The sequence below is a fragment of the Leopardus geoffroyi genome, chromosome D4 (assembly GCF_018350155.1).
Source record: "Leopardus geoffroyi isolate Oge1 chromosome D4, O.geoffroyi_Oge1_pat1.0, whole genome shotgun sequence".
Taxonomy (NCBI): Eukaryota; Metazoa; Chordata; class Mammalia; order Carnivora; family Felidae; genus Leopardus; species Leopardus geoffroyi.
The window spans coordinates 903,494-931,208 of NC_059342.1; the positions used below are offsets into that span (position 1 = coordinate 903,494).

The 27,715-nt window shown below is 52.9% G+C and overlaps 1 protein-coding gene across 5 annotated transcripts in view; it reads right to left on the reverse strand.

The window, feature by feature from the left end:
- LOC123593244 (inositol-pentakisphosphate 2-kinase) overlaps window positions 1-27,715 on the reverse strand; it is a 129,768-nt gene that overhangs the window by 74,937 nt on the left and 27,116 nt on the right. For 4 of the 5 annotated variants that reach the window (XR_006710211.1, XM_045468844.1, XM_045468845.1 and 1 more), the window contains exons 2-7: window positions 22,588-22,800; window positions 16,416-16,568; window positions 15,287-15,721; window positions 13,813-14,820; window positions 13,537-13,688; window positions 12,234-12,444 (exon numbers count right to left, since the gene is read on the reverse strand). Coding sequence is in view for 4 of the 5 variants with exons in the window: in XM_045468844.1 (XP_045324800.1) it covers window positions 12,234-12,444; window positions 13,537-13,688; window positions 13,813-14,820; window positions 15,287-15,721; window positions 16,416-16,568; window positions 22,588-22,800 (2,172 nt within the window). In the remaining variant the exon portion in view is untranslated. Of the gene's footprint in view, window positions 1-8,467; window positions 10,559-12,233; window positions 12,445-13,536; window positions 13,689-13,812; window positions 14,821-15,286; window positions 15,722-16,415; window positions 16,569-22,587; window positions 22,801-27,715 lie in introns of those variants that run through there. The other variant, XM_045468847.1, reaches the window with a different exon arrangement.

Genomic DNA, 27,715 nt, shown 5'->3' on the forward strand with positions numbered 1-27,715 from the left:
TTGTGTCTATGTTTATCAGGGACATTGGTCTGTAGTGTCTTTGACTGGTGTTGGTATCCGGGTAATGTTGGCCTTGTAGAATGTATTTGGAGGCATTCCTTCCTCTTGTGGTTTTTGAAATAGTTTGAGGAGAACTAACTCTTCTTTTAAATGTTTGGTAGAATTCACCTGTGAATCCAGCTGGTCTTGGACTTTCATTCATTGGGAGTTTTTTGATTACCGATTCTACTTCATTACTAGCAACTGATCTGTTCATATTTTGTATTTCTTCCTGATTCAGCTTTTTGGAAGAGTATATGCTTCTAAGAATTTATTCATTTCTTTTAGGTTTACCCAATTTGTCAGGACATAATTTTTTTTTTTTTTTTTAATTTACTTTGAGAGAGAGAGTGTGTGAGTGGGAGAAGGGCAGGTAGAGAGGGAGAGAGAATCTCAAGCAGAGCCCCACTTGGGCTCAGTCTCACACACTTTGAGATCAGGATCTGAGCTGAAGTCAGATGCTCAACCCGGCTGAGCCACCCAGACGCCCCTCTGTTTTTATTTTTTAAAGGAACTTTCATATTGTTTTCCACAGTGGCTGCACCAATCCACATTCCTATAAAGTGACAAAGGTTCCTTTTTCTCCACATCCTCACCAACACTTGTTATCTTTTGTCTTTTTGATAACAGCCACTTTAACACATGTGAGCTGAAATTTCATCATGGTTTTAATTTGCATTTCTCTGATGATTAGTGACGTTGAGAACCTTTTCATGTACCTGGCTATTTTAAAATATTCTTTGGAAAAAATGTTGTCAGGTTCTTTGACCATTTTCTAAATTGGATTATTTGTGTTTTTTCTATTGAGTTGTAGGAATTCCTTATGTATTTTGGATACTAATCTCTTATTAGACATATGGTTTGTAAATATTTTCTCCCATTTCACAGGTTACCTTTTCATTTTGTTAATTGTTTCTTATGTAGTGGAGCTTCTTGGTTTATGTAGTACTGCTTGTGTTTTTTATTGTTTGTAAAATGTCATATCAAAAAATTTGTTTCCAAGATCAATGTCAAGGAACTTCTCCCTGTGGTTTCTCCTACAAATTTTACAACTTGAGATATTACACTTAGGTTTTAGATTACTTAGATTATCTAGATCTTTTTTCTAATCTATGCATTCAATGCTATTAATGTCCATCTAAGCACTGAATTCACTGCACCTCATAAATTTCAATGTTTTATTTTCATTTTCATTTCATTCAAAATATTTTTAAAATTTGAGATTTTTCTTTGGCTTCTGTATTATCTAGAAGTTTGTTTATAAATCTTGTCTTATTCAATTTATGCTGCTATAATAAAAATATGCAAGTTTTAAGGAATGCAAGTATGCATAAATATGCAAGTATGAAGGAATTTCATTTGGTTGGTTATTTTTTTGAGAGTATAGTACCCTTGGAGAGATTTCCTTATTTAAAAAAAATGGCATAGAATTGTGTGCCTTATAACAATAGAAATATATGGCATAAATTTATGGAGAAATTTATTTCTCATAGTTCTGGAGGCTGGGAAGTTCAAGTCTGGGAAGTGCCAGAAGATCCAGTGTGTCTGGTTAGAGCCCACTCTTTGCTGTGTTGTCAGCAAAAAGGGAGCACTCTGGGCCTTCTTTTATAAAGCACTAATCCAATTCATCAGGATCCTACCCTTATGACTTCTCACTTCTCAAAGGCCCCAACTCCCAATACTGTCGTGTTCAGGATTAAGTTCCAACATATGAATTTCGGAGCACAAAAGCATTCAGTCTATTGCAAATCCCCATGTATTTGGGAATTTTCCATCTTTTATTATTGAATCTAGTTAAATTTCATTGCGTTCTGAGAGCATACATTGTAGGATTTCTATTCTTTTAAATGTGTTAATGTATTCTGGGGACCAGAATATGGTCTATCTTGGTAAATGTTCTGTGTGAGCTTCAGAGAGATGTATATTCTGATGTTGGTGGATGAAGTCGTCTACAGTTGCCAAGTATATGCAGTAGACTGAAGGTGCTGTTGAGTTCAACGATGTCCTTACTGATTTTCTGCCTGCTGTGTCTGTCCATGTCTGAGAAAGGGGTGTTCCAATCTCCAACTGTAATAGTGGGTTCAAGTTCTCCCTGCAGTTTTACCAGCTTTTGCCTCACATAGTTGGACCCCCTGTTGTTAGGGGACTACATGTTAAGGATTGTTATATTCTTGGTGAATTGATGCCTTTATCATTATAAAAGACCCATCTTTACCCTGATAACTTTCCATGCTCTGAAATTTGCCATCTGAAATTAATACAGCAACACCCACTTTCTTTGGATTAGTGTTAGGATGGTGTATCTTTCTCCATCCCTTTACTTTTAATTTATACGTGTCTTCGTATTTAAAATGGGGTTCTTGCAGACAACATAGAGTAGGGTCTTGTTTATTGACCCACTCTGACAGTCTGTCTTTTAAATGGTGTATTTAGACCACTGACTCTTAAAATGATCATTGCCCTTGTTCTTTATTCCAATTTTTGTCTTCTACCTTTCTTAGCATATCAATTATTCTTTTTTAACCTTTTTAAGTGGTTGCCCAAGAGTTTGCAAAATACACTTACAATGAATGCAAGTTCATGTTCAAATAGCACCATACCACTTCTCAGTTAGTGCAAGTACTTTATAATAACAAAATATTCCTAATTCTTACCTCCTGTTCCTGTATCATTGATGCCTTTCATCTCAATTACACATAAGCTGTAATCATCAAAAACATTGTTGCTATTATTGTTTTGAACAAACCGTTATCTATTAGATCGATTAACAATAAGAAGTCTAAGGAGGCTTTTACTTTACCTTTATTTATCCCTTTAACAATTTTCCTTTATGTAGATCTGAGTTTCTGACCTACAGAATGTTCCTTCTCTCTGAAAAACTTTAACATTCATTTCTAGGAAAGTGTACAGGCAACAAACTTCCTCAATATTTGAGCAAGTCTTTATTTCTTCTTTACTTTTCAAAAATAATTTCACGGGATACGGCATTATAGGTTGGTCTTTTTCTTTTTTTCCCTCTCTTCACCAGTTTAAATATTTCACTCCACTCTCTTCTTGCTTGCACGGTTTCTGAGAAGCCAGATGTTAATTCTTATCTTTCCCTCACTACAGATAAAACTCTCCCACGCCTCAACGTCTCCGGCTTCTTTTAAGGTTCTTTACATTTGGCTTTCTGCAGTTTAAATATCATATGCCTGGGTGTAATTTTATTTTGCTATTTGTCCTCCTTAATGCTGTCTGAGCTTGGATCTGTGTTTTGGTGTTGGACGACTTGGGAGAAATTGTCAGTTCAAGCACGGCTCTCTTCCTTTCTCTCTCTCCCTGCCAGCATTCTCCTTGTGCATGTGATACAGCTTTTGTAGCTGTCCCACAGCGATATTCTTTTCCTTTTTTTTTTTTCCAATCTTTTTTCTCTTTGCTTTTCCGTTTTGGAAGTTTCTACTGATATAGCCTCAAGCTCAGAGGTTCCTCAGCTGTGTCGTCTACCAATGAGCTCATCAAAGGCTTTATTACTACCACAGTGTTTTCTTACTTCCAGTGTTTTTAAAATTCTTAGATCATTCCATCTCTCTGCTTATATTACCCATCTGTTCCTACATGGTGTCCACTTCTTCCATTACTGTCCTCAATATTAGAGTTATTTTATTTTTTTTTTTAATTTTTTTTTTCTTTTCAACGTTTTATTTATTTTTGGGACAGAGAGAGACAGAGCATGAACGGGGGAGGGGCAGAGAGAGAGGGAGACACAGAATCGGAAACAGGCTCCAAGCTCCGAGCCATCAGCCCAGAGCCCGACGCGGGGCTCGAACTCCCGGACCGCGAGATCGTGACCTGGCTGAAGTCGGACGCCCAACCGACTGCGCCACCCAGGCGCCCCAAGAGTTATTTTAAATTTCTGGTCTGATACTTCCAACATTTCTGCTATATCTGAGTCTGGTTCTGATACTTGCTCTGTTTGGTGTTTTGTTTTGCTTTTTTTTTCTCTTTCACTTCATTATGCTAAGTTTTTGTTGAAAGCCAGACCGTGATGTACTGGGGAAAGAGAACCATGGTAAATAGGCATTAGTAAAATACCGGTAAGGTGCAGGGAAGAGGAAGCATTCCAGAAGCCTACGGCAAGGTCTGTGATTCCAGCACCTGTGCCGCGGGCTCTCAACTCCACCGGTGCTTCACAGATTTTTTCTTCTTTTCACACCTTCAGGTAGTAAAGTATGGCCCGAGGGGAGTGGAGTTGGGTACTTCCCTTCCCCTAGGTTGCTCAGGCTATGGTAAAATAGTTTGTCCTGAGAGGAGGCATGGTTGAGAGCAGAATGCCCTAGGATATTTCAAAATGGCTTCCTGCCTCCTCCTGCTGCTGGAGGGAAACCCAAGAGGACTTTTCTCTGAAAGCTCACAGAAGCGTGAGGGTCCCTTAGGACCGGGCTTCCCTCAGAAGCTTCAAGCAACCTGCCAATTACAGTTTGCTTTCCTGTCCAGGTGAGAACTGCTTTGGTAAGTTGTAATTCTCTGTACCTAGCTGTTTCTATAATTGGGGGACAGGGGTGTGCCCAGTGACCTCACTTCTCTGACAGATGCACGAAGGGCTGTTGGTTTTTCAGCTTGTTCAGTTTTTCACTTGTTAGGGCAAAGTGATGACTTGTAAGATCTTTACACGTTGGACCAGAAACCGGACGTTCTGCTGGAAGAGGTTTGAGTGCCGATTCAATTTCTCATTCGATGTCTTTAAGATTCTCTCTTCTGGAGCCAGTTTTCATAGTTGGTGTGATTCTAGTGACCTGCCAATTTATCAAGGTTATCTAATTTGTTAGCACTGTTGTATCATCTTACAATCCTTTTTATTCACGTCAAGTTGCTATTAATATCCCCACTCTCATCACTGATCTAACTTGAGTCATCTCTGTTTTTCAGTCTGGCCAAAGGTTTGACAATTTGTCAACCTTTTCTAGGAAATAACTTTTGGTTTTGTTGATTTTTTTGTATTGATTCTTCTAGTTCATTCGTCCCTGCTCTATTTACTATTTCCTTTTCTCTGCTACATTTGGGTTTAGGTGATCTCATTTCTTGGTGCATAACTCTTCACAGTACTTTCTTATAACCTTTTATATTTCTGTAAAATCAGAAGCAATTTCTCCATTTTCATTTCTAATTTTTAGTAGAGTCTTTATTCATGGTCTAAAGGCCTGTCATTTTGCTGATCTTTTCAAAGAAACAACTTTTGATTTTTGGTGATTTTCTCCATTTCCTCCTATTGCCTATTTTATTATCTCCACTCTAATATTTACCATCTCCTTTCCTCTGGTTGCTTTGGGCTGTTTGTTCTTTTCTTCTGCTTTCTTAAGGTGAGAGGTTATTGATTTGAGATCTTCCTTATTTCTTGATACCCTCCTTGACACAGTGATTAAGAGTAGTTTCACTTACACATATTTGTGAATTTCCCACATTTCATTATTATTCCCAATTTTATTCTATTATCATGGGACAATATGGTTTGCACGATTTCAATCTTTAATTTATCGTTTTGTGGCTTAACAGACGGCTTATCCTGCCTGGAGAATGTTCCATGTCATGTATACTTCCTAAGAACGTGTATCCTGTTGTTGTTTGGCGTCTGCCTTGGATGTGTTAGGTCTAGCTGGCTTATGGACCTGGTATTATTCTACTTCCTTTTGGATACTGTCTTGTTCTACTCTTGAAAGTGAGGTATTAAAGTCTCCAGTTCCTATTGAACTCTTTCTCCCTTCAGTTCTGGCAGCTTTTACTTGGTCTATTTTGGGGCTCTTTCGTTTGGTGCACATTTAACTGTTCTATCTTCTTGGTGAATTAACTCTTTTATCATTATATGTCCTTCCTTCACTGTCCCTCATAACAATTTTTGTCTTAAAGTCTATTCTGTCTGATACTAGAACAGCCATTCCTGTTCTCTTGTGGCTGTTTTTATGGAATATTTTTTTCCATTCTTTTACATTCAACTGATATATATACCTTTGAATCTAAAGCAAGTCACTTATGAACGCACAGCTCAATCACGGTGTGGGAAATCAATGCGGCTCGGTAAGTAAATTTATCCCAGCTCTGGCTGTCTAGTGTATGCTTCCATTTTGTAAAGTACGGAAATACACACAAGCAGCCTGTACGGAGTCGGGGTTACCCTGGGAGGAAGAGCGGGAGCAGAGTGCACGAACGCCCTGCAGGACTGCCCTCATCCACTTCTCGTGAGGGTGGTGGGTGTAGGCGTGCAGTGCGCAGAACTCCAGTCAGCGGACACTTGTGTGCGGTCTCCTCTATGGTGTGCTATCCTTAACACTTTTGGGTAAATACAACAAATCTTAATTCCCTACTTGAGAGGGAGATGAACAAAAGGTATGTGTGTGTGTGTGTGCGCGCGTGCACGCGAGACACAGAGAGAGACAGACAGAGAGAGAGAGAGAGAGAGAGAGAGAGATCCTATTGCTCTCTCCTCCCAGGAGGCCCAGGACAAGGTGTGGTCATGGTATCCACGCAGACCTTCTCTGTGGGGTCAGGTACTGCAGCACTGCCTTGTCCTGCTTAGGAGAAGCGCCACGTGCATGGTCCCCACCTGAGGGACCTGGGTTTACAAAAGCAGGCTCCGGGATGAATGAGGCGAACTCACAAGAGCCAGCGCGCTTGGCCACAAGAAGGTTGCCAAAATGGTAACACAGAGCCCTTCCAGCTCCGCTGTTTGGACACGGCTGAAAGGTGAGCACGTTCTCAGGAAAATCTGATGGCGGCCCATCCCTGCCGAGATCCCACGTCAGGTGACATCAGAGTGCAGGTACCTCTGTTGTCCCAGCAGGCTCCCATGCTGGCAGACAGCAGTACCCCCATTATGATCTGCTTCAAAAGGCAGTCCTGGCGGGGAGGGTAGCCAGGGAACTTTGTAGTTGCTGGTTACACATCTGTGTTCACTGTGTGCACACCCGGAGTGTACGTTAGGATGAATCCACTTTCCTAAATGCAAATTACACTTTAGTTAAAAGCTGACTTAAACTCACACTCCTACCGGACAAAGGACCAGCCCCGTGGCCTGGCATCCCAGACCTTGGTGATAATGACAATGTCAGCAAGAACTGTTTACCACGTCATCTGCTGGGCACCTTCTGTATGCCAGTTACCTAGGGCTTGATGAAATTTCACACCAACCTCTGAGCCAAGAACTATCATCCTTATCCTAGAGTGGGGAAACTGAGGCTCAGAGAGAAGTCAGTCAGGGCAAGTGAGCCACTGAAGGGGGGCAATTCAGCCAAAGGTCTGTCTTTAAGCTGGCACTGTCGTTTCCAGCTCTGGTAACCTGCCAGATGTTGGGGTAAAAACCACTGCAGGGAAACAGACAAGGTGGTGGGAATAAGGGACATTCCACATTCCCCCTTGGAAGGGAAGGCTGAGCGGGAGGCCTTTCAGGGCCAACTGACCCCCCACTCCCCCTCAGGAGGCTGCCACTCCACCCCTGAAAGAATCCAGAGCACATAGGGGGCGCGGTGGGGGGTGGGGGGAGAAAGCCTCAGCATCTGTGCCTGTGAGTCAAATACCCCAGTGGACAGGACTGGGCCAGGGCCACAGCAGGCCTCGCACACGGTAGCAGCCAAGGGCTGGGTGACACCTGCCCTGCCCAGCCCACCGCCAGCACACGCCCTCCTCCAGGTCTGTCGGGGGCTGTCTTTCCCCCCTGCTCCCGGAGCCTGGTGGGGCAGCATGAGCCAGCAGGGGAGGTGGATTTCTTCTAGCTACCGACTCAGAAAAACAGGGCTCTTTTGAAAGAGGTTTCAAATTGGACCCGGGTTCAGGCAGCCGCTACTCATGCCAGCCACGGATCATGAGAGGAAGCGGCCTGGCAGCAGCCACAGGGCCAGGGGAGACCCCAGGGGGAGGGAGACCCTGGCCTCAGACAGCTGCCCTGAGGTCCGGGCAGCTCCTTGGGTCCGACTGAGGCTGTCGGAAGGACAGCGCCAGAGCGTGCCCAGGGCTTCCCGCCCCCTCAGCCAGGATTTGCCCCTCTGCTCACACCAGGACGGGCCCAGCATGCCTCAGACACTCCTGCAGGGGCACGTGGCTTTGCGCTGACAAACAGGTCACTCTCGTCGCATCTACTCATCCCTAAGTTCACGGAGCAAGAGTCAGGGCAGAAGGACCCCACACGATCCAAACCTCTGCCTCTTGGGGAGGACGGCACGCCGGCCACGTGCTCTCCCTGCCATGCCGCTGGGTAGTCATGACAGTTGCTCACTGCCAGAGGCACCCCGCGCCTCCCCACCTCCCCACGCCTCCTGAAACAGGTCCCAGGCTGCCTCCAGTTCCTACCGCTAGGGTTACTGACCGGCTGGTCTCATTTCAGGCCCTGGAATTACGATGCATTGCTGGACCCGCATTCATCTGAAGGAGGGGGCAGAGCAGCCACACGGAACAAGTCTTGTGCTTTTTATTATTCTTTATTTATTGGTCCTACCACGTGACCCTTACCAGGCCCATGTTCCTATGTGCACTGGCTTTGCAGACATTTGCACCAGACGCCCGTGTCCCAAGTCGAGACTGACCGTTCCTTCCTACTCCTTTTCCAGGCTCTGCCTCACTTTCTCAGAATTAGAATGCATTTTTGTGTGTTTGTTTGTTTGGGTCTGTGTAAAGGTTCCTTGGCAGGAGAACATGCATATGATCTTAAAATAAAGACAACATTCTGACACTAAGGTAATGCACAGAAAAAATACAGTACTCAGACATCATTGCAAATAAATACCCCATACAGGTGAAGTTATTGTAAATGTAACATTATTTCTTATGGACCGACGCTGTAATAGAAGGTAAAAATAGGGGTCCCTACAACTAGGAAGAAGAAATGCTTATTCCAGGAAACAGAATTCTTTGACCCTTGCTACTTCTATATTATTATAATTTGTCCTTTATTTTGGAGAAGAGAGGACGCTTTCTTCTTCTGTGAGTACCAATTTTACCGTATGCGCAGCCTCACTCAGCAAACCCGACGGGACACAGCCCCGGACTGCTGAGGGGCTTCACCGAGTTCTGTTTCCTGAAATTAACAGCGATTAGTTACACCAAGCAAGAGAATACAGAACGTCTCTTCCTCACATTTGCAAAGAATACTACGGCTAGCCCTCACCCCTGCACGAGGCCGACAGCCGGCGCCCCTGCCGCCCGCTCTTCACAAACATGGCGTGTCGTCCACACCGCTGGCTTAGCTTGTCCCTCAAGTCCATTTGGTTCCCAAAGCACACTCGAGGTGTGTGTTCACTTTCCTTTTCTCAGCCCCTGAATTTGCAAGGATCTGCACAGTAAAGAATCACTGACTAACAGAATTTTGCACAATCGCTGTTTTCTTTCCCTCGATGAAGATGCCCAGGTTCAGGTATGACGGTGCACACCTGTTCACACCTACTGGTCCACACTGGCCTTCAACATTCCCAACTAGCTCCTCACTGTCCATTTTAGAGCACGAACTGCGCTGGGACACCTCCCTTGACTGATGAAGGCACTACTGGCAATGATTACTAACAAAAAGGCGTTGAGACAGAACACCCTAGAAACCGACGGCTGTAGGATTTTCTAAGTGTGCCACAATCTGGCACAACAACCAGAGTAACAAAACAATTCCAATTTGGAATTTCACTGGTACAGTTGTATAAAATTCTGTTAATCAGTCATGCTTCACAATGTCCTAAAACCCAGAAGATTCTGGAATTTGTAGGTAATACTACTCATTCAATAATTTATCTTTTTGTTTTCAAGTGCCTATTACTGTTTAACCAGAGCAAAGGTCAAGTTTTCTTCTTGTTACATTGAACTATTCCTAAGAATAATAATAATACAATATGAAAAACCCCAGAATTGGAATACCCTGGATTTCTTAATGAACATGGCATTTAAAATCTGTAATTTCAAACATGAACCATAATGCCGCATAACCTAAAAGGCTGCTGAACCACAGCGTGGCTACGACTGGCCGAGCTCCTTGCCGGGTCGAGGCCTTCACCTAAACAGTCTAGAGCTACACGCTGGGGAAACACGTCCGTGCCACGTGCTGACACCAGATCAACACGGCGGGAGCTAAGACGGAGCGCTACAGGACCACGAGACAGACCACGGCATCTGAGACCGTCTCTATGGGAGGGATTAAGGAAGCAAATATAATAATATCAAAATATCAAAAGTGCACAGGTTGATGGGATATAAAAGGGCATCTGTAACAGGGAGACCCCGGTGTTGAGCGTTTCTAGCGGGTTCTAAGCGAGCCTGATGGCCGCTGTCCGAGCAGGTTCTTCAGCACCGTACAGGCAAGCAGCTGGCGGCATTCTCAACATTAAAGCTTTATGTCCTCTGCCATTAAACACTCAGGGAATGCTAACTTGGAAAGAACTGCAGTGGCATATCCAAACAGGTTTCTAAGTGGACTTTTAGGCTGCCCTTCCTTCCTCTGCGTGGGCCCGCGGGAGGGGGAGGGGCTGCAGTGTGACAGGGCCGCGGCCGAGTCCTCCCGGCAGCTACTCTACAGCTGAAAACGGGAGAAAACAAGACAGCGTTAGAACCGGCACCGGCCCGACCACTGAAGCTCTGGCCGGGCGAGGACGTGGTGCGTTAGTCGGCAGCAGACGCGGAGAAGACCTGCGTGGGTTAGGGGGGCCGTGCCTTGTGTGGACAAGAAGCTGCGTGCCAGGCTCGGCGGAGGGAAGAAGCGACGTGCGGGGCCAGCGGGCAGCCAGGCCCCTGGAAGACCCCTCCTCGGGCGGGAGGGGGCCTCGAGACCCAACATCCCGTCAGCAAAGCGGCCCGACCCCTGTCTTCCTGCTCCGGCCGTTGGCCAAACCCAAGGTGGTTCACGCAGCACCTGGAGTCTGCTGGGGATGGGGGGAGGGGCGGGAGCTGTGTGAGGGCAGCACAGATGCTCCCGGGGCCATGGAGAGACGAGGCAAGAAGCCCTTCGGGGAGAAGACTGCTGCAGCCTCGCGTCACGCAGCCCCCACTGGGCGACAGGGGTAAATACTGAGAAGTCCTGCTCCCAAATGTGGGAACTCGCGTGGCATGATGCCAAACACCGGGAGCAGAGAGCCCTGCAGCTGCTCACCTGTCACTACCCCCGCGGCCGCACGGCTGGGGCAGGCCACGCACCCGCTGCAGGGTCCCAAACGGGCCTGGGCCCAGGCGGGGTGCCCTTCCCACACAGGGCTGGGCTCTGGCTACAGACGTGGGAGCCCCTCATTTTAGAGCCCTGTGATTGGGATCTGATCGCGAGCAGAGAGTGGAAAACCCACCCCGGAGGCTGGGGAACCCCTAAGTATAAAAGGACGGGCTCCCTGTGAGGACAGAGTCTGGCCAGGCACTTAAGAAGTTTTTCTCTTGGAAAAAAAAGACAAACCCCAGGCCTGGGACCTGCCGATGTGTCACCTCACAGGCCACCAGACAGGCGTGCAGATCTCAGAGAGGCTGAGCCTGCTGAGCCCTGGTGTCAGGTGTGGCGGGCGTGTCTGAGCCACGTAAGCACGAGCGGGGGGGGGGGGGGGGCCCTGCCCACAGGCGCCTGGGCTGGAGGACGCGGGGCTGCAGGACGCGGGGCTGCGGGAGGGAATTCTGTTCTCGTGACCCAAATACGACGTGCAGTGAGATGCCGCACAAACTACGAAGGAATTGTCTCTGTAAACTGTGCCAAGCCACGCGCATCGGCTGAGGCCGTGCCTCGCACTCGGGCCAGAACCTCGAACTGCTGCCGGTCCCGGCGTCGCCGCGCATTAGACACGTGCGGGGAACATGCAAGTTTCAACTCTGGCTCTGTCCCCCTCCCCCTGCAGGAGCCGACGGCGCACAGGCCCCGGGAAGCCACGTTTTTGCAAGGACACCCCCCTCCCCCCACCGAGAGAGTAGCTGCTATGAAGGGCGGTCCCGAGGGGTGAGAACAGACACCAAGCTCACAGGGTCCAGGTGGAAGAGCACGCCGCCTCGGCCAAATCCTTCCCTCTGCGCATTAGTCACGGTTAAGACCAGCCTAGCACCGCAGTCCCGCTGCTGCTGGGTTAGTGGAGGAGAAGCGGACGGGTGGCGTGCGGCAGGGTAGCGGCAGCTGCGGCCCCGTGGCCCTAATCGCAGTAAATGTTATACTTCTCGCCGCAGAGCACCTGGGTGGCGAGCCCGGCACCCTCGGCCCTGTCGCTGGCGCAGGCGCAGGTGTGACTTACGCTCGGGGTGCCCGGCTTGGCCTTGGAGGCGGCCTTGGCGCGGCCCCGCCGGGTCTGCTCGTGGTCCAGCTCGAGCAGCTCCAGCCGCTGCGTCAGCGCCAGCTTCTGCTGGATGGCCATGCGCAGCAGAGAGTTGAGCGTCTTCTTCTCGTCCTCGGCGGCTGCCAGCTGCCGCTGCATCTCATCCAGCTGCGTGATGTACTCGTCACACCTGTGGGGGCGCCAGAGGCAAGAGCGTGGCTGCGGACCTGCACGGAGGGCCTGGCGGGCGGGCAGGAACAGACTGTGCCCTCAGCGATTCCGCTTTCTCTGGGAAGGGCTCCCACGCTGGTTTTCTCTAAGGGAGGTGGCCAGAGCATCCAGCCCTCACGGGCAGGACTTGGCATGTTCCCGGATCAGTGCATGCACACAGTAGGTGCTTAGTAAATCACCTAATGGCAACCAGAGTCTGCGAGAGGCACGTATGGACGCACCCCTGCGCGTCCTCTGCTTCACTGGGACATGTGCCCCTCTCCTCACGGAGCTGGGAGAGAGAAACACCCACTCCAGGTCTGTCCCTGAGGGAGGCAGCGTTGGGCACACCTGCCCCTCACCCCCATCCACCATGGTCCTCCCGCTCCAGGGAGTGAGTTTGTGACCTCGGCTGCATTGGAGAATCCAGCCAAGTTCTTAAACAAAACAGGTTGCAGAAGTGGGGTTTCCAGACACCCACGTGCAGAGAGACTGGTGGTGAGGTCTTTTCCAAGCTCTACCCAGGAGGAGAGAGAGCCCCTAGCGAAGCCTAGAATCTTCTCTCCTGGTCTTTGCCCCTCTTCTCCTACACGGAGGAGCAGGAGCCCTGATCCAGTTTCTAACCCCATCTAACCCACAGCCTCGGCCTCCCCAGACTCGACAAGGCCCTGCCCTGGGTGTCTGCCCAATACCAGCCAGCAGATGGCATTGTGCCCCCTGGCTGGTGGAAACCCCCGAACCCAGGCCCCCAAGAAGCCCCCAGCAATGACTTCCAGGCGGAGGCATCTGGGCACAGGCGTCCACAGCTGGCTGCCCTCCCCGGCCCAATCCCCGACCGGCAGGTCAGATGGGGCACCCCGGGACCCTGCCCCCCGCCTTGCAGGGAACCGTCCCTGTGAATCCACACACTTTTCAGGGAGTCAGGGGGCTAACTCCTCGTCTGTGAGCCCGTGCCCCCTTCACACCTCGCACCTCCAGCCCGCCCACTGGGACCTGGCCTCTTGGCCTCCTCGTCTTGCATGTAAACCAAGGACAATGCTGGCCCTGCAGCCACGGGAGCAGCGGGCGTTACCTGGTGGCAAACATGGCCCGCAGCGAGGAGAAGGTGGCCGCGTCCTCCTTGAGGGCCTTCAGCTCGTTACGCAGCTTCATCATGGTCTCAGTCACCATGGCCTTCTCATTCTCGTACTTGCTCTTCAGGTTGGCCAGGGCCACCTCGGCCGTCTGCGGATCACACGCCAAGGGCACACAGTTGAGGAACGCGGGCAGGGGTCCGCCTGCCTCGGGGAGTCACGCTGGGGGCCCCAGGAGGGAGGAGCCCCGCCCGCCCCGCCCACTGGCCCCGCACCTGCTTGTTGGCCTTGAGGACCGTGCGCAGCGTGGTGATCTGCTCCCGCTTGGTGCTCAGCAGAGACTTCAACTTGAGGATCTCCTCCATGAGTGCCTCCCGGTCCTTATCCGAGGCAGGACCCAGCTCCTGGGAGGCCAGGCGCTGCCGCGACAGCTCCGTGGTGCGGTCCACGGCTGTCTGCAGGTGCTTGATCTGGTCGCGGATGATGGCGATCAGGTTGTAGATGTTCATGGGCTCCCGGCGTGGGTCACTCAGGGGCGAGGGCAGGGAAGGGCTGGGCGAAGGGCTGCTGTCCCCGGCCCCAGCCTCCACGGCCGGCGGTCCTTTGGGCAGGACAGGCGAGCGGCGCTCGCGGGCCTCAGGGCTGCCGTGGCCGGCGCCAGCCGCGCCCTCTCGGTAGTAGTCCAGCACGACGCGGGTGGGTGTCTCGTTGTTGCACATGCACACGTGGTTGTAGAGGTTGGCCAGCTCCTCGCTGAAGGTCACCAGCTCGTCCTGGGCCACGCTCAGGCTGCCCTGCGTCTCACCCGCAACATCACTCACCTTCTTCAGCTCCGCCTGCAGCCGGGCCAGCAGCTCCCGGTCCTGGCGGCCGGCCTTCTCCAGCAGGGAGACCTTCTCGGTGAGCGCCTGGCTCTCGGCCTCATGCTGGCCCTTCTCCTCCGCGTGCCGGGCCTCGCCGGCCTCGTGTGCGCTGCGCAGGGCTTTCAGCTGCTCTCGGAGCTCACTGGCCTCTGCCAGGGCCGCGCGGTACTTGCAAGCCAGGATCTCAGGGCCGTTGATGTCCACCTCGTAGTAGTCACCATCCTCATGGCTGTCCCGCTCCTTCTCGCTGTCCAGGGCCGTCCGCCGCTCCTTGCCGGCCTGCAGGCGCCGCAGGGCACTGAGGTTCTCCGTGAGGCGGCTCACCTCCTCGTGTTGCTCCGACAGGGCGCCCCGCGCCTGCTCCAGCTGCTTCTGTGTGTCCTGCAGTGTCGTCAGCAGGCCCATCTTCTCCCGCTCCAGCTGCAAAAGCACAGGAGGCCCCGTCACCAGCCCGCAGGGGCCACACACTCGCAGGACCCCGCCCGCGCCACCGCTGTCACCCTGCAGGTCTGTTAACACGTGCCTTGGGCGTGTCACATCCACAGAGGCTGCCCAGGGGCTGGGGAGCTCCTCCATGGAGATGCGAGGACAAGGGGACAGGTGGGGTGCAGGGGTGGGGGGATTCTGTTCCGTGAAGAGCAGGAAACCCTGAGGGGACTCATCCACAGGACACAGTGCGGGAGCCCACGCGGGGCACCACGAGGGGGCGCAAGGAAAACTGGTGACCAGGGGCCTACTGCTCCAGCACCTCCCCCGCAGCACCGCAGACCCACTTGCGGCAACAACACAGACTTTACAGGAAACACAAATGAGAGGACGGGGGGCAGGACTGGAGGTGGGGACGGCACCCGAGCAGCGCCGAGGACCCTGAGGGCCGCACCCGCACCTGCACCAGCTGCTGCTTCAGCTTCTGGATCTCGGAGATGTTGAGCTCGCTGAGGAGGTCGGACACCAGGCTGGGGGAGGGCGGGGCGAGACCGTCCTTGGAGGGCGTGGAGGTTCTGTTGTCGAGCGGCAGCTTGGCCAGGCCGCCGTGCTCGAAGCCGTTGGCCAGAGCCTCGGCGTCGTCGCCAAGCTTGAGGCCGTCCAGGGAGACGTGCAGGTGGCTGGTGTAGAGGGAGTCGTTGATGCTCATGTAGTGGGACAGCTCCTTGCGCAGACTGAGCTTCTGCTCGCGCTCTGTCTTCAGCGTCTCCAGCGCCTCCTCCAGCTGCCGCTCCGAGATCTCCTTGAGCCTGATGGCGTCCTCCAGCTGGCTGTTGAGGTACTCGGTCTCCTCCTCCAGACGCTTGATCTCGTGCTTGAGGCCCTCGAACTCCACCTGGAAAAGAGCAGCACTCTCCTGTGCCTGAGCGACGGGGGCTCCGCGCCAGGGGATGGGGTGCTGGGGAGGGAGGTGGTCTGGGCACGAGGTGCACAGGAACATCAGCCCATACCCGGGACACTTGTGCATGTGCAAAGTGCGCTGTTCACTCGGCCGGAGACACTACGGAAATCAGAATACACACATCCTTGCCGCAAATGTGTCCAGTTACTTTTAATGCTACCAGGTATACCCTGGCTTTAAATCTTATAAAACTGGGGGTGCCTGGGCAGCTCAGTAGGTTGGGCATCTGACTCTTGACTTCAGCTCAGGTCATGATCCCCAGGTTGTGGGGATCAAGCCCCACACTGGCTCTGCACCAAGTCCGGAGCCTGCGTAAGATTCTCTCTCAAAATAAAAAATCAAAGGTAAATAAATTCTACACAGCTACTTAATTAACGTTAAATATTTTAAGAAATATAAAACACATACCTACATGTGTGCTATGACCATCACTCCTAATCGTGTCTCAGGTCACAGGTACAGGCGCCCTGCGTCTCGGGGGCAACCAGCCCTACAGGCAGAGCTGAGTTCTCTGGTCTAGGAGAGGCGGGGCCTGGCTGCACGTCCATCCCCGGCAGTGTGCTGTGCAGCCCTGGGCTCGGCCGTGGGGAAGGAGGCAGGGCAGCACCCTGGGAGCACGGACACTTGCCTGGTTCTGCCTGAGCACGGACACCTGCTTCTGCAGGCTGATGTTCTCCTCCTCCAGCTCTGAGTAGTCCTGCAGCAGACGGGCCTCTCGGAACTTGTACTCCTTGATATCATCCCGCAGCCGGCCACGCTGGGTCTCCACGTTCTGGTTGATCTGCCGAGAAGAAGTGGGGTGTGGGCAGCCGACCACGGGCAGTGTGCTCTGGGGTGCACAGTGATGGGTCTCAGCCTGATCTGACCCCTGGTGTCCTCATCTGTAAAATGGCGAAAAGCAGTTCCTTCCCTCACAGGCTGCAGCTACTTAAACAGCTCAGCACACCTGGCCCAGCGATGCCTCCTCGGCACCCTGATCCCAGAGAAACAAAAACAGGTCCACACAAAAACTTGTGCCCAGTGTTCAGGCAGCATTATTCACAGCAACCAAATATGGAAACATCCCAAAAGCTCACCAACCGATGAGCAAATAAACAATATGTGGTCCAATCACACAAGGGGATGTCATTCAGCTATAACACGGGCTGCGGTGAACCCTGAACCACCATGAGGTGGTGTTCCCCCTGTGTGATCCCACACACAGGACATGGCCAGAGCAGGCTAAGCCACAGAGAGAGAGAAGGCAGGAAGTGGGGTGGGAGGGGTAGGGAGTACCTGGAGGGGCTTCCCTCTGGAGTGATGGAAAATTCAGGGATGGATCTGGGACGGTGCATGAATCTGTGTGCACACTGAGCGGGTGAGCCGTCAGGGATGTGGATTATGTCACACATCCTTGAGGGTGCAGGTATCCCGCGGAAAAAGTGGCCGACACAGACCTGTGCGCACCGCGCGACCCAGACTCAGGATTTCCCAACCTGCCACCACCAGGCGCTGGGCCCCTCGACCTCAGTCCTTCCGACATTTCGGCTGTCCTGGGTGTTACAGGAAGTTCAGCAGCCCCCTGCCCGCTGGAGGCAGCTCCATCCCGCCCTGAGGCAACTGAAACCGTTGCAGACACAGCCAGCACCCCCTCGGGGTAGGGCTGACCCTACAATAAACTGTCTCCCACCCGCCCTGTTTCCACACTCCAGGCGGCATCTGGTGCCCCCAGGCCAGGCCAGCCCACCAGGGTCCTCAGGTGGAAAGCTGTCGCCTCCCAGACCCCCTTCTTCTGCCCTCTCCCCTGACACACGGCCTCTCCACTGGTGCTAGGCCTTCTCGTGATCACATCCATGCTTTGCAGACAAGATTCCAAGATTCCGTGCAGGGAAAACCAGTACAATAATGCTGCACTGGGAAAATGAAATAGGACCAGGAAGAAAAACATGAGAGCAACAGGAGGAGGAAGTTGTTCTACACAAGCACTCCTGACAATGTCACTACCAGAGTCTCCAGCAAAGTGACCCAAGGAGGTGGCCAAAAGCTGACACCAGAAGAAACAGACACCAAGTTACAGACTGGAGGAAAATCAAGGCCCACCCAGAAAGCAAAACTCCTGTTAAACAGGAAAAAACAAATAAAATAACACAGGAGGAGTGGCGACAAGACGAAACACAGTTACTCCCATTTATCCGGAGGGGCAGCTGGAAACGCCTAACGACACTGCACTCGGTCCTCAGTGCGGGCCGCTTCCCGCCACGGTCAGTGTCAGAGCCAACTTGGTGCAGCATCGGGCCCAATGGCAGTCTAGCTGCCACCATGCTGACTGCACGGGTGAGAGTGACATGTGACTCAGCAGAGCACCCTCCATCGTGCAGTGGGCCTCATGCAATTAGCCAGAAGTCATACAGAACAGACCAGAATTCTCAGGAAGGAGGAATTCTGCCTCCAGATCCCTTCAGACTCCAGCTGTTCCCCAGGTCTCCAGCCTGTGGCCCACCCTGCAGATTCTGGACCCACGTGCCCCCACAATCACAAGAGCCGATTCCTGACACTAACTCTCTCACTCACACACACAGTGTCTCTGGGTCTATTGCTCTGGACAGTCCTCACCACGAACCCGATGACAGATCCGTAAGAACTGGGGCTGTGTGCTCACTACTGCCGCGCGGCCACAGCAGGCTGCTGCCTCCCAACTGCGGCTCGGCCCACCCTGGCCCGATGCACCTGCAGGGAGCACTGGTCAGAGGACACAGGAGGGGAGATGGGGGGTTGGCCCTGAGAGGGACGGAAAGAGGAGGTGCTGCCTGCCAGGGGCCCCCCAGGCCCTCCGCACCCCAGAAACTGAGCACCAGGCAGCACTACTGAGGTGAAGCTGCACACAACCTTTGTCCTTGACTGAAAGTTAACTGTCATCCTGTAAGACCACCCTTGCAAAGTGCACACCTCAGCGGCTTCAGTTTGCTCCGTGTTCACGGCTACCCAGACCCAGAGCACTTCCTCACTCTCCGTGAAGGACAAGAAGTGCTTGCTCATCCGTCCACTGGAAGCGCCTCGCTCTCTGTCCTAAGTCGCTTTGTTTGGGTGCAGGAGTTGCTCTAATATGTGTGGCACGGCCTGGCACAGCCACCTGGGGTGGAAGCCCGGCCTGAAACCGGCCAGCCACCCGCAGGTTTGTACGGCAAGACCAACAGGCTGGAAGGCCGACCAGATTGCAGAAACAGAAGCAAGGGGCAGTGCCCCCCCACGGCCAGGGCCAACTCGGCCTTCCCAACCCAGAGTGACGTGTCTGTGGTGCGGCCCACCTGGGTGCCCAGGAGTCACGTCCCACCCTGCTCTGTCACCAGGAACTATGATACAGCCTCCACTCATAAGCACCGGGGCCGACGAAGAGCACACGGGCCCCGTGGGCAGCCAGGTAAGGCGCACGCAGCCCACAAGCTGGCCCAGACGCCAGGTGGCAGGTGAGGGCGCCGCGTGCTGATGCTGCAGGAACCCAACACCTCACTCTGGTTCCCACAGACAGGGCACCTCCGCCTGGCCCACACCCGACTCCAAGGCTCAAACAAGCTCCAACTGGCCACCACACGGTGTGGTTTTCCCCAAAGTCAGCATCTTCTCCCAAGGAGCCTGTCAACAGCGGCCCTGATGACGGGCACAAGGTGCAGACACGTGGCCCCAACAGGGTGCGGCCCAAGTGGACAAGGTGGGACACACGAGGACCCCCCCAGACCTCAGCTTCCTCGTCGGCAAAACAGGTGTGACAACGGGGCTGGCCTCCGAGCCCCCAGCCCATCTACCCAACGTGCTCACACCTCAGCCCCCAGCTGCCCTGAGGAGAGCGTGGGAGCAGACACTGCCCTTCAGTGAGGAAAGTGCACAAGGGCCCATGGAGGGCAGGCACGTGGGACTCACTCCAGCGAGATGGCAGTCCTCATGTGGACAGAGAAGCACCTTCGTCCTTCCAGCCAGGCTTCTGCCCACCCTCCCTGTCCACCCCAAGAGGGAGGGAGGCTCCCCAGGTAGATGTGTGTGGGGCGGGGGTGAGAGGACAGACGTGCCCGGAAGGTTCTAGACCAGGGGTGACACTCTAGGTCTGGGTGATGGGGGAGGAGGAGGAGCAAGGAGACAGAGACAGGAAGGAGCATCGGGAGAGGGACCCCAGGGACCAGCCTCACTTGGGTGCTTATGACAGCCAGACAGAGGGACACAAAGTGGTCCCACGGGTGGGGGCTCTCTCCTCCTGGCCCTCCACTGTACCTCCCACTGCCCTTCTCCCAGGGGTTCCTAGGGAGGTGCTGAGTGATGACCCAGCTGGACCCACCGTCTCAAGGCAGGCACTGAAGCTGGTCTGACCAGAGTCCTGGGATGGGCCAAGCAATGTGGCTTCTGCAGGGATGGGGCTGGTTCCAAAGCTCTGTTGTACACATGGCAGTTGAGAGACCCACGGGACTGGACACCTTAGTGGAACTAACTGTATATAATACACTAGAACTGGGTTCCTAGGAAGCCGTGCCCACAGCTGCAGCCACCAGAAGAGCTGGCCCTGGGGAGGCAGGACGGGGCACGGCAGGTGCGCCTGCCTGGGCCCAGGAGGCACCTTCTCCTGGCTGTGCAGGGATCCCCAAAGTGCCTGGGCAGGTAAGGGTTTTCCTGTGAGACTGCAGAGGCCAGGGGGGGAGTGTTCACCGTGTGTGTGTGTGTGTGTGTGTGTGGCGGGGGGGGAAGGGCGCCACCCCAGGGGCCAGTCGGGTCCAGCCCTGCTGCCCAGGAGGAATGTGCACTTCCCCATGGAGTCCAGTCCCTCATCCCGTGTGAGGCTCCACCCCTGCTGCCTCCTCCACATGCCCACATCCCCTCCTCTGCCTCCAGGCTGTCTTCCATCCCCTGGTTTAGACCAGGTGTCCTCCCACCCCAGCACCCCCCCCCCCCCCATGCTGAAGAGTCCACCCAGCACCTGGTGAGGCTGCTCTTGACCCACCGCCTATCTCAGCTCATGAGCAATGCCTGGCCTCCTTCCAGCAGGCTCCTGGCAGCCTAGACGCCACCACAGCAATCAAGCCCTTTTGGCTCCCACCCTGGGTGGTGGGGGGTCGGGCACAAAATTCTGCTGGGACATCTCTGTCATTTACTCCTGGGCCCAGACACACAGGGTCCACCAAGGCAGCAAGGACAGGGCCCACCAGGACAAAAAGATCACCTGAGCAGATGATGCTGACTCCTCTCCGACCCAGTCCTGCTTCTCAAGGGCAGCACCCACCCCCTCCCCAGGGCAAATCTCTGGAAGGCCTCAGTGGGCACACAACCTGACTCTGCCTCCAGCCAACTGTGGCCACACCCAGCTCCCTGGGACTCTGCCTCTCCATCTGTAAGATGGGGCTCAAGATCATGTCCCAGGACAGAAGCTGGTTGGGCCTGTCCACACACTGTGCAGAGGTCAGAGGTCAGCACCCTAAAGCTGTCAGCCTGGTGACCCTGCTCCTTGCTTTCCCTACCTGTGAGATGACGGAAGTATCTGGATGCCCAAAGAGTCACTGAGAGAATGAGCTCTGGGGCAGCTGGAACCATCCCATGTGCGGAGTACGCCTGTTGTACAGGTCACATGATACTGGCCCCTGGACCCGCCTGGGAAGCTGGCAAGCCTAGGTGGACACCTAGGCTGACCGTCACAGGGGGGTTTGGTCAGAGGGCACCGTGCAGCTGGCGCATCACTGCACCGGGATGGCGGCAGGACTAGGCACAGGAAGGCCCAGCTACCCTCGTGGCGGGGTGTCTGCCGGGGGACCCTGCACGACCCACACAGCCACATCACACCAAGGCAGGTGCAGGGCGGCACTTATCAGGGACGCCTGGCGCTGTGTTCTCCTAGTCCAGGAAGAAGCTTGGCACAGCAGCCTGGCAAAGGCCACAAGGCCAGGACCAGCAGAAGAGCGATGGAAGCAGGGTACAGAAGGGGCTGGCGGTGGCAGGGATGCTGCCTGGGGGCAGTGGGGACCTGTGGGGCAACAGGCAGGGCCCGGAGAGAAAGAGGCAGCTGTGAGTGTGTGGGTGTGGGGAGGGGCAGGCTTCCTCCCGAGGCCCCACCAAACCTGCTCTTGGGTGGGCCTGGCTGAGCTCATTTCCTGACGCCCAAAGCCGGGAGTCAGCAGGTCACCGGGGCTCTCCTGACAGCCCACGCAGGCCCTTCTGGAAGAGGAAAAGAGCAGCACCAGGCTGGCTGGGGAAGTGCCTGCACTGGCCGTTCTGGGCCAGGGGGCCTGGCCAGCAGTGAGGCCGAGACACCTCGGAGGTCAAATCCACACCCCCAGCGGCCCCTCTTCCCATCCCAAGCAGGGTAATCCGGTGGGAGGAAATGAAATCATGCACTCTGGCTCCACACAGCCGAGGATGGCCCGCCTCCCTGACCCAAGCCAGCCCCCCCCCCCACCCCGGCCCACAGGCCTCGATGACCTCTGACCCCAAACCAGCGGGGTGACTGCTCCCCACTGCTGCCAGGCCCTGAGCTCTGTCCCAAATCTCAGCAGAGTCCCCTCCGAGTCCTGTGGGATCCCGACTGCCCCGTACCCTCGACTGTGGAACTCTGCGCTGGCCATCACTCAGAACTATCTGTCCATCTGGTCACCTGTCACTGCCACCCCCCCACCCCCCGCCCACCGCCTCCCCGCTCTGGTAAACAGAGGACAGAGAGCAGGTCTCCCTGTGGCCCAGAGCAAGCAAGGCCCCTTCCCCTCCTGATGAGAACCCAGAGGTCCCAGTCTGGAGGACAGCAGCACAGCCCTCTACCTCCCTGCCCTCCCGTCTCTGCCGGGCTCGCCGCTTACCTCCTTCAGCTCCTGCGCCACGGACGCCAGGCGCTCGCTCTCTGACTGAGTGTTGGTGAGCACGTTCCGCAGCTGCTTCAGCTCCGTCTGCAGCTCCAGCACCTTGCGCACGTAGTACTGCTCCTTGGAGGCCGACTCCTGGATCAGACTCTCCTCCCGGCTCTCGCCGTCCGCGGCTACCTTCTTGTGGTTCGTGTGCGCCTGTCCAAACGCCTGCACAGAGACCAGATGCTCATAAAAGGGAGGCCGATGCCAGCTAGCCCTGCAGCCAGACACCCCGGTGTGCACACGCCAGACATCAGGGAAGGACACGATCAGACACAGTGGAAGCTGGACAGGGGCTGCTGGACACGTAAGGGCTACACGGGGCCGCAGGGCTACTGGTCAGGTGGGGACGGGGCCAGGGAGGAGCTGGGTGGGGGCTGATGGCCGAGGGGGGCCAGACTAGGGAGGGACCCGGGCCCAGTCGGGGGACTGGCTGGGGGTTCAGTGAGACGAGGTGGGGACGGGAACCCAGCCCCACTCTGTGCAGCAGTCTCCCTCAGAAGTCAGGCTGCTGATCCAGGGGCCAGGCAGAGAGATCCTGCCCTAGGCAGGTCTGAGGTCCACGCAGGGCTGCTCTGCCTGACTCTGACCCCTCTGTTCACCCATCCTGGGAGGGTGGGGCCCAGGCCGAGTGGTGGGATAGGAGCGTGAACCAGAATATTCAGAACCGGTGGACAGACCAGTACGTGTGCCCCAGTTGGGAGACCCCACCTGCCCGCCCAGAGCCTGGGTGGAAAGCTAGCTCAAAGCACCAGAGGGGAGAGAACACTGCCATCCCCACCCCCAGACCTAGGCAAGGAGGCTCTGCGCCCAGGCTCAGGGAGGAGCCCCCATGGGTGAATGCAACCTGCCGTGGCCACAGCTGCCAGGACGCGATCCCTGCGTGTCCTCTCTGGTGGCCCCTTTCCCACTGGCCACCCCATGCAGAATCTTTGCAGGGTTCCTGGCTCGAGGAAGAAAAACAAAATCCATGGAGGGCTGCTGAGGAAAAAGGAAGTTGATGTCTCTGTTTCTTGACAGAAACGGGAGCATTTTCACTTATTTGCTATTCCATACGAGGTATAGGAATTCTGTCCAAGAAAACAATTGGGGAAATATGTATAAGGAAAAGGGTGTTACTGAGCAAGACCGGTTCTGATCCAAAAACTGAAAAGGTAAGAGCTGGCAGGGGATGGGCTAGACGAGGTGGGGACTGGTTAGGAGAACTGCTCTCCTTCCAGAGGTCAGGGTCTTGCTCATCTGTCCCCAGCCGCCAACACAGCCTGCTCTGGCAAGAGGCATGTCTTTTCAAACCAAATCAGCTCAGCTCTGCCCTTTCTGATGCTGTCCTCCTGCAGTCCAGTTCCAGGGAAAGAGGAGACAAATCACAGATTCTTGTCCATCCCGGGTGGACAGGACATGGCCCATCCTGGGTGGCAGTCCCAACCCCCAGCCACACAGCTGTCCTGGGTGTGCCAGAACCTGCCAGGCTTCTCACAGGGCAGGTGCCCTGGAAAGCACCTGGAAAGCCCTGGAAAGAGCTGAGGGGTCTCTCCAACTTCCAGACAAGCCTAAGGGGGTGATCTGGGCAGAACACTCATGACCCTCAAGCTGGAGCGTGGACATCTCACCAGGCGTTGAAGCGACCTCAGAGGCCGTCCCGAGGCAAGACGGCTACATGCTATGACACACGCAGGTGTGAGCACACTCACGTCCAGGCCTGCCGGCCTTGGCCCAAATGTTCGCCTCTGTCTAGCCCTCACCCTGCCCACGAGCACAGAGGTGTTTTTTCAGAGACAACAGGGCTGGAGGCTTACACCTCCTGCTGAGCTAGTAAGACAGTAACAGGACTGGGTCTGGCTCCCATGTGCAAAAGCTACAATAACTGAGACCTTTATGTGACTAAGCAACAATTTTCAAGTCACTGGACATCAGGCAGCGAGACACAGGTGATCTCCATGACACCCCCCCCCCCCACCCACCAGGAGAACCCTGACCATGGTGCAGAGAGACGGTGGCAGGTGGGCCAGACAACCTGGGGTCAGGTGGTGCTACAGGACAACGGACAAGGCAGCAAGGTGGCAGACCTGCGGACAGAGGGGACAATCAGTGCACACCTGTGAAAGAGCCACCAGGTGGGCCATGCAGAGGGACAGATGGAGCAATCCCACTGCTCCCCCAGGCGGAAAGCAGCACGCTTCCAGCAACCACAGGGGAGCCCTAAGCCACCGGGGCAAGCAGGGGGAGCACCTACAGGGCCCAGTGGAGCTGGGGAGTGCTTCCTGGGCCTGAACAACGGGGCACGGGACACACAGGAACAACAGCACCATCTCCCAGCTCTGAGAAACTGACAGCGAGAGGGAAGGGAAACTGCTCCATGGCGATGAGAGTCAGGCTGTCGCCTGGCAGACTGATTTCTACAGGCTCAGGAAGCAGACCAAACACTGTGGAGCAGGGACTCCGAAGACGCAGAGGATGGAATTCCAAAGCGTGACGTTAAGGGGGCACTGGATGGGATCACCAGCAGAAGATAAGATTCGGAAACTTGAAGAAACGGCAATGAAACACACAGAAAAAGAAAAACTAAAAAAATAAAGAGCACATGAGTGAGCGGGGGGACAACTTCAAGGAGCTTCACACAGTGGCAACTAGAGTCCCCAGGGGACAGAAAGGGGTGAGGAAAAGAGTACCTGAGACAAAATAATGGCTGAAAAATTCCCAAATCTGATAGAAACTACAAATCTACAGACAGTAGCAGCCCACTGCCCCTGAGCACAGGCGCAATGAAAAAAGCTACACCGAAGCACATCACAAAACTCTTCAAAGCTAGTGGTGCAGAGAAAACACTAAAATCACCTGGAGGGAGAAGACGCGCTTCAGCTCATAAAGAAGCACACAAGATGACAACGGATTTCTCTGACGAGCTGGGAGATGGAGGAACATCTCGACAGAACAAAATGAAACAAACCTATTAACAAAGAGCTACACCCAGTGGAAACTTCACAACCAGAGGTGAAATGAGACTTCAGACAGACAAGTGCTGAATTTATCACCAGCAGACTTGCATTACAAAGACGTTAAATTAAATCCTTCGGGCAGAAGAAAAACAATACCAGATGGAAATCTAGATTTAGCAGAAGGAAGTGCAAGTGCCAGAAATGATAAGTATGGAATAAATACAAAAGGTCTGTCTTATTATTTACGTCCCTTTAAAAGACCGTTAACTGGAGACTCAATGCAACCCCTATCAAGGTTCCAATGGCCTTTTTTGCAGAAATGGAAATCCATATGAGATTGCGAGGGGCCCAGAATAGCTAAAACAATACTGAAAACAAAGCAGGAAGACTCAAATTCCCTATTTCAAAACTTAATATAATGCTACAGTGATCAAGAGAGCGTGGTACTAGCATAAGATAGACAACACAGACCAATGGAACAGAAGAGTCCAGAAATGAACCCTCGCATATGTGGTCAATTGATTTTTGACAGATGTACAGAGATAATTCGGTGATGAAAGAATTGTTTTCCAACAAAATGGTGCTGGGACAAATGGACATCCACATGCAAAGAATGAAGCTGAACCCCCACCTCACATCATACACACAATTAACTCAACATGGATCAGAGACCTAAATGTAAGAACTCAAACTACAACTCTCAGACGAGAAAACAGGGATAAATCTTCATGACCTTGTTGGCAACAGGTTCTTAACCTGTGACGCCATAAGCATGAGCAAAAACAACAAAAACCCGATAAATTGGACTTCGTAAAAATTAAAACATTTGTGTATCAAAGAACGCCATCAAGTGAAAAGACAACCTACATGACAGGAGAAAATACTTTCAAATCTTGTATCTGACAGGCTGTAATGTCTAGAATGTATAAAGAACTCCTGTAACTCAACAATAAGAAGACAAACAACCCAATTTAAAAATGGACAAAGGATCTGAACAGACATTTCTCCAAAGAAAATAAACAAGCAACCAGCAAGTTCACGAGAAGATGCTCCACGTCAGTAGACATGAGGGAAATGGAGTCAAAACCACAAGGAGATAGCACCTCACACCCACTAGGATAGCTGTAATAATAAAAACAAGGGGATGGGGGGAACAAGTGTTAGCAAAAATATGAAAACATCGGACCCCTCATGCATTGCTGGAGGGAATCTAAAATGGTGCGGCTGTGGAAAACAGCTTGGCAGATCCTTGAAAAGTTAAACATGGAGTACCATATGGTCCTGCAATTCCACTCCTGGGTACAGACCCAAGAAAAATGAAAAATACATCCATACCACAGCTTGAACACTAATTTTTGTAATAGCCAAAAAGTGGAAACCACCCAAATGTCCACCAATTGATAAATGGATAAATAAAATGTGGTCTACCTACCCAATGAAGTGTTACTTGGTAATAAAAAGAAATGAATTACTGACATGTGGTATAATACACATGGACCTTAAAATATTCTGCTTCGTGAAAAAAGCCAGTCACAAAGGACCACATATTGTAGGATTCCCTTTACATGAGATGTCTCAACAGGCAAATCTATAGGAAACTCCAAGCGGACGGGCGGTCACCCAGGGCTGGGGGTGGGGCTGGGAGGCCAGAGGGGTGATGGCTAAGGTTCCTGGTACCTTTTTGGGCTAGTGAAGATGTTCTAAAATCGGTTTTATATAGATGCACAAGTCTATGAAAACACTAGAAGCCACTGAACTGTACATTTTTAAGTAATCTCTACACCCAACATGGGGCTCAAATCCACAACCCTGAGATCAAGAGTGACAAGGTCCACTGACTGAACCAGCCCAGAGTCCCTGAACTGTACAATTTAAATGAGTTAATTTCATGGTATGTGAATTATACAAATAAGTAAAGCTGTTAAAATAAACTTGTTTACAAAAGTTAGAGGCTAGAAAAAGATAAACTATGCTAATAGTCATCAAAAGAAAGCTGGAATGCTCCATTAATATTAGATAAAGTAGATTTCACTGCAAAGAATATTACCAGGAACAGAGGATCGTTTCACAATAATGAGGTTACTTTTCAAAGAAAACATAATTCCAAATATATACATCTAATAACAGAGCCTCAAAATATATGAAGT